The sequence below is a fragment of the Candoia aspera genome, chromosome 5 (assembly GCF_035149785.1).
Source record: "Candoia aspera isolate rCanAsp1 chromosome 5, rCanAsp1.hap2, whole genome shotgun sequence".
NCBI classification, from domain to species: Eukaryota; Metazoa; Chordata; class Lepidosauria; order Squamata; family Boidae; genus Candoia; species Candoia aspera.
Window position 1 is genome coordinate 50,068,888 of NC_086157.1, and position 10,774 is coordinate 50,079,661.

Genomic DNA, 10,774 nt, shown 5'->3' on the forward strand with positions numbered 1-10,774 from the left:
AACCAGTCTGTTGTTCCGTGGTCTGTTCTTACTGTTGCTACTTGGTCGTTATACAGATTCTTCAGGAGGCAGACAAGATGACTTGGTATCCCCATACCACTAAGAACTTGCCACAATTTGTTATGGTCCACACAGTCAAAGGCTTTAGAATAGTCAATAAAACAGAAATAGATGTTTTTCTGAAACTCCCTGGCTTTTTCCATTATCCAGCGGATATTGGCAATTTGGTCTCTAGTTCCTCTGCCTTTTCTAAACCCAGCTTGTACGTCTGGCAATTCTCGCTCCATGAACTGCTGAAGTCTACCTTGCAGGATCTTGAGCATTACCTTACTGGCATGTGAAATGAGTGCCACTGTTCGATAGTTTGAACATTCTTTAGTGTTTCCCTTTTTTGGTATGGGGATATAAGTTGATTTTTTCCAGTCTGATGGCCATTCTTGTGTTTTCCAAATTTGCTGGCATATAGCATGCATTACCTTGACAGCATCATCTTGCAAGATTTTGAACAGTTCAGCTGGGATGCCGTCGTCTCCTGTTGCCTTGTTATTAGCAATGCTTCTTAAGGCCCACTCAACCTCACTCTTCAGGATGTCTGGCTCTAGCTCACCGACCACACTGTCAAAGCTATCCCCGATATTGTTATCCTTCCTATACAGGTTTTCTGTATATTCTTGCCACCTTTTCTTGATCTCTTCTTCTTCTGTTAGGTCCTTGCCATCTTTGTTTTTGATCATGCCCATTTTGGCCTGGAATTTACCTCCAATGTTTCTAATTTTCTGGAAGAGGTCTCTTGTCCTTCCTATTCTATTGTCTTCTTCCACTTCCGCACATTGCTTGTTTAAAAATAATTCCTTATCTCTTCTGGCTAACCTCTGGAATTTTGCATTTAATTGGGCATATCTCCCCCTATCACTGTTGCCTTTTGCTTTCCTTCTTTCTTGGGCTACTTCTAGTGTCTCAGCAGACAGCCATTTTGCCTTCTTGGTTTTCTCTTTCTTTGGGATGTATTTTGTTGCCGCCTCCTGAACAATGCTGCCAACTTCTGTCCAGAGTTCTTCCGGGACCCTATCTACTAAGTCCAGTCCCTTAAATCTATTCTTCACCTCCACTGCATATTCCTTAGGAATATTAGTGAGCTCATATCTAGCTGATCTGTGGGTCTTCCCTAATCTCTTTAGTCTGATCCTAAATTGTGCAAGAAGAAGTTCGTGATCTGAACTACAGTCAGCTCCAGGCCTTGTTTTTACCGACTGTACAGATGTCCGCCACCTTTGGCTGCAAAGGATGTAATCAATCTGATTTCGGTGTTGTCCATCTGGTGAAGTCCATGTATAAAGCCGTCTCTTAGGTTGTTGGAAGAGAGTGTTTGTTATGCAGAGTGAATTGTCTTGGCAAAATTCTATCAGCCTGTGTCCTGCTTCGTTTTGTTCTCCCAGGCCATACTTACCTGTAATTCGAGGTGTCATTTGACTGCCCACCTTAGCATTCCAGTCTCCTGTGATGAAAATAACATCTCTTTTAGGCGTGTTGTCCAGTAGGTGCTGCAGATCCTCATAGAACTGCTCTACTTCAGCTTCTTCAGCATTTGTGGTTGGGGCGTATATTTGGATCACTGTGATGTTAGATGGCTTGCCCTGAATTCGAATTGAGATCATTCTATCATTTTTTGGGTTGTATCCAAGCACTGCTTTAGCCACTTTACTATTAATTATGAAGGCTACTCCATTTCTTCTGTGGTCCTCTTGTCCGCAGTAGTAGATCTGGTGGTCATTTGATGTGAAGTGGCCCATTCCAGTCCATTTCAGTTCACTGACGCCCAGAATGTCTATCTTTAATCTTGACATCTCACCAATAACCACATCCAATTTGCCCTGGCTCATAGATCTTACATTCCAGGTTCCGATGGTGTGTTGATCCTTAGAACATCGGATTCGCCGTTCACCACCAGCACCGTCGGCCGCTAGCCGTCCTTTCGGCTTTGAGCTAGCTGCGTCATCACGTCTGGGGCTAGTTGAGCTCATCCTCTGTTCCTCCCCAGTAGCATTTTGACCATCTTCCGACCTGGGGGTCTCATCTTCCGATGGTATACCGACATATCTCTGGTTGTACTGATCCATTTAGTTTTCACGGCAAGAATACTGAGGTGGGTTGCCATTACCTTCCCCAGGGATCGCATTTAGTCTGACCTCTCTGTCATGACCTTCCCGTCTTGGGTGGCCCTTCACGGTTTAGCTCATGGCATCATTGAGGTGCTCAAGCTCCAGCACCACGACAAGGTAACGATCCTTTGCTGAAGAATAAACCATCTTACAATAATGCAATGTATAAACCCAGATAGAGTGCAATGCTATTCATAGCAACTGATTATAACGCTATGGATACCACTTCTAATATCAGAATATTATAACATGCATTCATGTTCCATTTGTGGGCTTTCCATAGATAATTTCTGTGAATGATAATAATGTTATGAGTGCCTTCATGTCTGGCTTATCATTCAGGGTTGGGAAGAGCAATTTCATTTTCCAGAGGGCCATAAGTATCTGTTCAATATATAACTCTCTCTCTATATATAATATAATATAATATAATATAATATAATATAATATAATATAATATAATATAATATAATAATCTATATACATACACTGTAGTTACATATATAACTATATATATAGTAGTTATATATATATAACTACTGCAGTGTGGCTTATTAAGCTAAAGTAAATGGCTCAACATGATGAAAGAACAGATGAGCATATGAGTGCTGTATTGTTAAATAGCTGTGTACAGGAAAGAACATTGATTATTCCCTAGCCATTCTTCTCTGGAATAAGAGAACCTTTCCAAGTCAGTGCCTCTAGCAAACTTGGTTAGGGACGATATTTGTTGCAATGCATCTACCCAAATACCGCCTGAATACTTTGCCACCCATCTGGCATCTTTTCATATATCTGAGAGTCAGGTGGCATATAAATTTATTATTATTATTATTATTATTATTACATACTACTATCTTTGTGCACCAAATTATGCCCAATATCATTGAGAATCATTTAAAGGCAATATTATTACAGATGCTTATTTGGAATAATGGGCTCAAAATGGAATTCTTTTTTCCTCTACAAATTCTAGTTAGGTTACATAACTCTGAGCACAGTATAATGCCCAGATCTTTTCTGACCTATAGGCTTATTGCTTTGTCCTTTGGTCTTGCTTTTCCTTTCCTTTCCTTTCCTTTCCTTTCCTTTCCTTTCCTTTCCTTTCCTTTCCTTTCCTTCCCTTCGCTTCCCTTCCCTTCCCTTCCCTTCCCTTCCCTTCCCTTCCCTTCCCTTCCTTCCTTCCTTCCTTCCTTCCTTCCTTCCTTCCTTCCTTCCTTCCTTTCTTTCTAGAACTAAAGTATATTTTACTTAAACTCCATTTGCATGTTCAACACAAATCCAGGGCAAAGTGTATTTGATCCATAATGAATTGTAAAATTCTTTGGTCATGCAGTTACAGTCAAGGAAATAAAGGATTACCTTTTCTAATTTTCAAGATAATGGATCTTAATTAAACAGGGGTTAACAATAATGTACACCAGTATATTCATTTGAAACAGGCATATATTGAATTTGATAAAGTTGTATTTAAAGCAAATGAAGACCAGAAGCTTAATTATAAAATCAAAACAAGAGGAATAAAGAACAACATATTTCTCATACTTTTTTTTTCCAAAAATAGCACTGATCTTATCTAGATCGCAATTTTCATGGATAATAACACTAGTTATTGTTATCATTATAAAAAGATACTAACAGATAATACATATAAATAAACACAATTAAGAACAGTATACAGAAGTGACAAAGAAAAATACTACGTTAATATTAATTATAATTGTTAGGAAGTCAAGACAAATAACATTATTTTCTACATGAATTGAAGGAGCACTTGGTATCTGAAACAAAATATAGTTGGGTATTTGCTTTAGCTCTGGGTAACCTAGGTTCCCTCTTTTATCATGGTGTAATACGTATGTCATGAGGGTATAAGTTGTGTGCAAAATGATATTTCTCTGTGTAATTTATTAATTACAAAGAAATTGTTAATGTAACACTTTAATTTATACTATGTCTTTATACACAATGTAAAGATAAGGAAAATTGTTAAAGAGCTTTAATTAAATCTGCTGGAGGATTTACCAGATGACAGAGTCCTAGTCTTGCTGTGAAGTATGGAAATTGACTGTTAACAAGATTGTTCTTCAGTACCCTTTCTACTGCTCTAGAATCTAGATAACCCTATTGTTTTCAGGAAATCTATAGACAATGAGCCAGATTACAATATAGACAGTAAAAATGGCTGTATAATGAAACTGAATGGACAGATTTTTAAAACATTTCTTGCAGCTTCTAAGGGCTACAAGGGTTGTGGCAGTAGCACAATGACATCAACAAAAGAGAGGGATGGAATTTTCATTCCCCTTTCACATTTTTAAAGTGGGAAGTTAGTAAAATAGTTTGTTAAAGCCTAAGGGGGTTATTTATCTCTGGGTTTTACAAATTATGAATTACTGCACTGCCACAAATTATCAGTTTTCAGCCAAATTTCAATGCCATGAATTGGTAAGCAGCAAAAGAATTGTCTATATTTGACCTTGCCCAATAAATGGGATGTTAGATACATGCTATGTCAAATTTTAGGGCTTCTCTGAATCAAAATGTTAATTTCTGGTCTGATCCAGTTTTGGGAGATAAATATATGCTTTTGAGGCATGAGGATGTGGACTGGAGAGTCTGTACATCTAGCACCTACCAAACCTCTATCTGCTTATCATTATTAATTTGATCAAGCTGAAAGAGATTAGTTGAATAAATCCAAAGTTATAGAAAATTAATTATGCACAGGGAGAAGGTACCAGATGCCTTGAAGCAGGCTGCAGTATAGTTGCACGCAAAAGTTTAGGTGTCCCTGGTTCAGTTGTATGCCTCAGTGAATTCTGCATGAAACAAAGTTATATATAACATCTTTCTGCAAATTTGAGTGTATGTGCACTTGTTTAAAGATTCCAGTTAAGAAAACTAAATATGGCAAGTGCTGAAAAGTAGACATATAGTCAGTACTTTATAATGTCCCTTTGGGAGAAATAACAGCTTCCATAACTGCCTTCATGTACTTTTTTTAATACACAAGTAAGGGTATTTCTATTCTTGCTTTTGGAATTTTTCCTACTCTTCCTTGCAGTTCTCTTTTTAGCTCACAAATATTCTTATATCTTCTTAGTTGCCCTGCATGTTTGAGATCTTCCCACATATTCTGAACAATCATGTCTGGGGACTGTGAAGTCCATTCCAAGGATTTGAAGTGAAATCTCTCTTGACTTCTCTAATATAGAACCTCAATTCTCCACCCATCAGAGAAGCCTTTAAATATATTTAAAGCCCTCTTTAGCAGACTGGAGACAGTGACCTGCTTCAAAACTATGAAAGTGTGTGTATCTTTTTAGAGTGTCTAAGATGAAATGTATGAATGAATTTATGTAGTTAAATAATTATCAGTAACCCAGAATATGTTCAGAAACAAAAATAAGTTACTGACTTTGCACATGAGAAATACAGTTTCATCTAGTATTCATATTTTGCTTTTACATAGAACTAGCAGTGTAGTTACTACTATAAATAACAGAAATAGGCAACTTGTTCCCCCCCCCCCTAATATTTTGGCATATAATGCTCATCAGCTCCAGCTAGAATAACCAATGGTCAGGCATTATGGGTTAATATGTGGAAATAATAGATTGCCTGTCTTTACTACAGAACACTGTGCTGTCACCAATTAACTTCAGAAATCTGGTAATTTTTAATAATAGGATAGCAGAAAGTTGCTAGGAATTTAATTATTACAAGTAAAAGGATTCAGCAATAGAGAAGTAAAGTCATTCAGAAGAAGTTTGGAAAAATGGTGAGGAAAGGCTGTTCAAAGATAGCAAATAGAAAGGCACAGAACACATATATGAATTGGAGATTGCCACTAGTTGAGGACATTTGCACAGTTACCTTCACATCTAGTCTGGTCTCTGTCTCCCTTGACATCCCAAATAGCAAAATAGTTCCCACAAAGAAAATAGAATTCGATAATCTATACATCAAGAAAACAATAGCTTTTGCAGTTGAACTTGCCCAGCCTATGCCTCTGTGTTTTTTCCTGCCTCTCATCAAACTATGTGATAAAAGAAATGAAATTTAAGTAAATATTCAGGGTGCATATTGATTCTTCCCATTTGGCTGAATCTCTTTTTTAAAAGAAAGCTTCCAAAAAATTAATAAATATAGCATATGAAATTGGTATATGTATGCTATGTAATTCTATTCTCTTCTAAAGGTTTTAAAGGGGACTACAGAATGTGTCTAAGTTATTTTTATGTATTCATAGAATCATATAAAACTGGCTAGCTCAACATGACATTGGCGTATGTTGTTCTTTGGGGAGGGGGGTTGTTTGTTTTTGCAAATAGTAATGGCTGTGCAGTGCATTTTTAGAATATTCCAGAACTGGGTTAGAGTTGATTTGCAGAGGAGGAGGAAGATGCCTCCCTACCATTTCACAGCTGGGAGAGGTGCTTTATAGGGGCATGTGAGAGAGATCCTTCTTTATTGTGGCACCCCAAATTTGAGATGCCAGTCTCCTGGAAGGCAAGCTGGAGTTACATCTGCCTTTCAATGCTAGGTGACAATCTGGCTTTTCACTCTTGCATTCTGATTTAATATTCATAGCCAGACAGTGCCTTTTCTTCCTCAAGTGCCTTTTTGTCAGTGTTACTATGATTATTATGATGTGTTTTAAACTGGATAGTTTACTTGGATTTACTAAATTATTTTATAGATTGTAACCTGCCAGAAAGCTCTTGTGGTGGACTATAAATATTTCAAATAAATAAAATAATGAAATTTGTTCTCTTCATCTGCTGCAGGTATAGCCAAAGGGGTAAATATTCATTCTCACTGGGAAAAACCAAGCACTAATAGTCAACAACACTTCTGCTTAGAGGAAAAGCATTTAATTTACATATGTGAATACTGTATTAACAATTAATACAGTAATTATTTCATCTGTCTACATTCAGTCCTCTGATAGACTTGCTGCTGACTCCAGTGGTTCTGTATTGAGTCCAATGATGAGTAATTTGTGGATTCTCAGATGTTGTAATGCGACCTATTGACATCTGTTATCACTAAACTTGCTGTCTTAAACTAATAAAAATTGGAATTCTTTCACATCTGGAGGGACACCCACTGCCCATCCCTAAGTTAGATAGTAATGGGATGAAGCCAAAACACTTCTAAAGGGAGTTGTACTTCTTCTAAAAAAATCAGATTTATAGCTGAAAGCTGTACTGCTTAGAAACTGACTTACCACCAATTAATGCTTGTTTAAGACTAGCAGAAAAAGCTTGGTTTCAGATATCCACATTTTGGTTCTCTCCAGAGCAGATTACTACAGTATGCTATAAACAGATCTATTATTGAAAACTACCTGGAAGTTGCACTTAATAAGTTACTAGCTGGGATCATTCACTGGGAACATTTCTCATCGTGGTTAGAGCACCATTGGTTTCTGCTTCATTTCTGGCATAATTAAAACTGCTTAGCTTTAAATGCCCTACATAGCATGGGACTCTGATGTTTTCTCTCTCTTCAATCTGCCTGTATACTGTGATATTCTTCAGACCATTTAGTCTGAATTTGGTGGCTCTGATGGGAGAAGTCTTTGCTTGATGTTTCACTTATTCCTGGGCAAAGATCTTTTTGTATTTTCAGCCCCTCCTCCCCCTTCACTTTTTATGATTGTTTGAAGGTTTGTGTTTAATGCTATTCTTTTGTGATTTCTGGAAATTATAAATTAAAAGGCAGTATAGAAATAAATAAATACATTTCTGTTTTTTTCTGTACCTTAAGTAATAAACACCCCATTTAGCAGGTAAATCTAGTAAGAAGTGCAAAAAGCAGATTCATTGTGCCTTTTCTTAAATTTATATACCAGTTTATTTTCCACTGTGCTACTTCCTTCCGCAGTACCAGCATGCTCAAGCTTGATATACCAATATCTAGGGATATGTGAATATGTATTCTGGACATTTTATTTTGTTCTATGCTACATGGCACTGAACTGTAAATGAAATGTGACTAAATGAAGTTAAAATATGTTTTTCTATACTTTAAAATAACATTTCTTATTTATTTGAGCTTTGTGAGACTATTTGGGTTTTCCTTTCAACAAGTATATCAAGGGGTTACCAGATCAAGGTGAACTGGTGTAACAGTAAGGATGCTGGACTAGGATCAGGAAGACCCAATTCACATCCATCTTCAGTGATAGAAGTTCACTGAATTTTCCTGGGAAAGTCACTATCCTTCAGCCTTGGGAAGGAAGTGAGAGTATTATGCATGTTCCCTTGAGTTCCTTGGGAAAAAGATATAAAACTACATAAGAGCAACAAGAGTAACCATGATACTGTAATATAATGTGAAAATGAGAAGCTTTTGCTAGCTTATATTAGTGTTAGTGGATTTAGCATTCTAAGATGTTTAAAGACATTTGTAAAAATTGGGATTCCTACTACCAAATTATAGAAGGTCCTGATAATGTATTTCACATTTTCTTTTCAGACATTTGAAAGCACATGGAATTGTTAGCTTGTTATAAACATTGCCTAGGTGGGACATATTTCCTGAGTTCCAAATCTCTCAATATTTCATAAATTAAGATTATGTAGTATACAAATACTGCTAGCAAATTCTTACTTGTGTTAAATTATGCTTTAATAAAATTAATGCTCCAGTATTTTATGAGTTGGATTACTGTATTAACAATTTCTAATCTGCTGTAAAAGTATCCCTGTTGAGACAGGTGGTATGGAAGACTTTAAAATAGGTACCAGTACATAGTTTACCAGAGGTTCATCTACTTTTTCTTTCACTTAATGAAGAAATATTATATCTGCATGTCTGTATCCTCTAAAAATAAGGAGACTGTACTTGTTACTTCAGAACTGTTTTTTAGCTATCTGCAAATTGAACGATTTAATTGATCAAACCTCATATGTTTTTCCTTTTTTAAGTCAGACAACAGCTCTTTAAAAACTAGCTATTCATGTGTGTTAATGATTGAGATCAGGAAGAAATACTGTTCATATAACACTTTTGGGAGTTAAGCTTTTTTTTTTTTTTGAATATATGCATGATTTGCTTATATGAATTACTAGGATTAATTTTTTAAACAGTTTCTCCTTCATCTTTATGTGTCTCTAACCATAATTGTGATACATATAGGCTTTATGTTAGACCTATTTGGGTTTGGCAATGCACAGAAATTGTATCCAATTCAGACTTACTGGAACCCTGTATTTTGTGGTGCTAAAATAGAACATAACATATTTACTGTCTTACTTGGATACTTTTTTTCCTGTGCACTCACTGATGCATATGCCTGCACAGTTCATTCCCTCATACTGATGCATACCCAGTCTTCGTTCCACCTGTTGGAAGGGTGAGAAGCAATGTTACCTGATTTTTCTCTACCTCCTCGAGCCCCTTTTTCCCTGAAAGATTGTGCTCTGTTGGATGGGAACAACATGACTAGTGGCATTGGAAACTGCAAATCCATGTATGCCAGAGAAGTCCCTACATTGGTTTAAAAGCCATACGTTAGTAGAAATCTTCTCATTTGCAGAAAGACTGGATCTACCAAATATATCATCATTCAAGATATAGTGTTACCTTGTGCCATCTGATCAAGTAGACTCCACAAGAGCTCATTTCACAATAAGTTCAATAATTTCTAAGGGATCATTAAACCTTGAATCAGAATAGTATAGTATTCTGGTGCATACCACATGTCAAGAAGCATGGACAAAAAGTTATATTGAAAGTTCTAGAGTAATTGCAGGCAAGAGAAATGGACTTGATTCATAAAGTCACTGAAACACTATGTAATACATTTTTACATCGTGCATATTATATGCATACAGGCATATGTGTATAAAATGAATAAATGCTATTATTTATAACTTGCCTTCTTGTAACAGTGTTTTGCTTCAATGATACATAGTACTAACTCTGAAACTAGGAATAAAGCATATTGCAGTAAAACTGTCATTTTAATAGTTTGAAAAATATATTTCTAAGTATTTTTACCATTTCCCTGTTTAGGGTTGGCTGAGGTGTGAAGAACAGGCATGCCAGTTTCGTACCCGTCGACTTCCTCTCCGTTTTTCCCGGAATGGACCTCTGTGTCCAGTCTGTAAGAAAGCTATTGTTAAACAAGAGGTAAGAATAAAGTCCAACTAGCGAACTATGCCTTTGTAGTTTTGAAGAGCTATGGATGATAGCTGTGCTCAATCATTCATAGAAAAAATAATTCCTTTCCTATTAAGTGAAACTGTGGGGCAGAAAGAGAGACAGAAGAAGAAAATGTCCCTTTAGGATATACCAAGAAAATGAAAAGTAACTGTGTGCTCCCATGTAGTTTCCCAATACAATTGGAGAGTATTACATTCTAAGCGGTGCTTCAGCTTAAATCATACAGTTTGCTTTTCAGTGTTTTGTAATGCCACTTGGAATCAACTACTTTAGTATGCTACCTACAGGAGATTTTTTTCTGTGCTAAGTGTATCCACTCTTTTCAAGCCTCCAGTTTGAACAAATCATTTTTTAAATATTTGCATCGTTGTGTAGAATCCGTTCAAGATTATTACACGGTAATATTCTTTTGATATTAAAGCTAACGGCTGAAA

General features: G+C 36.4%; 2 protein-coding genes across 2 annotated transcripts in view; both read left to right on the plus strand.

Annotated features, from left to right (window-relative positions):
• The window catches only part of PDK3 (pyruvate dehydrogenase kinase 3), a 674,093-nt gene that overhangs the window by 248,999 nt on the left and 414,320 nt on the right, over positions 1 to 10,774 (plus strand). The gene's annotated exons all lie outside the window — the stretch shown is intronic.
• The window catches only part of POLA1 (DNA polymerase alpha 1, catalytic subunit), a 251,317-nt gene that overhangs the window by 146,270 nt on the left and 94,273 nt on the right, over positions 1 to 10,774 (plus strand). The window contains exon 36 of the mRNA XM_063304690.1: positions 10,191 to 10,307. Within this exon, the coding sequence (XP_063160760.1) occupies positions 10,191 to 10,307 (117 nt within the window). The remainder of the gene's footprint in view (positions 1 to 10,190; positions 10,308 to 10,774) is intronic.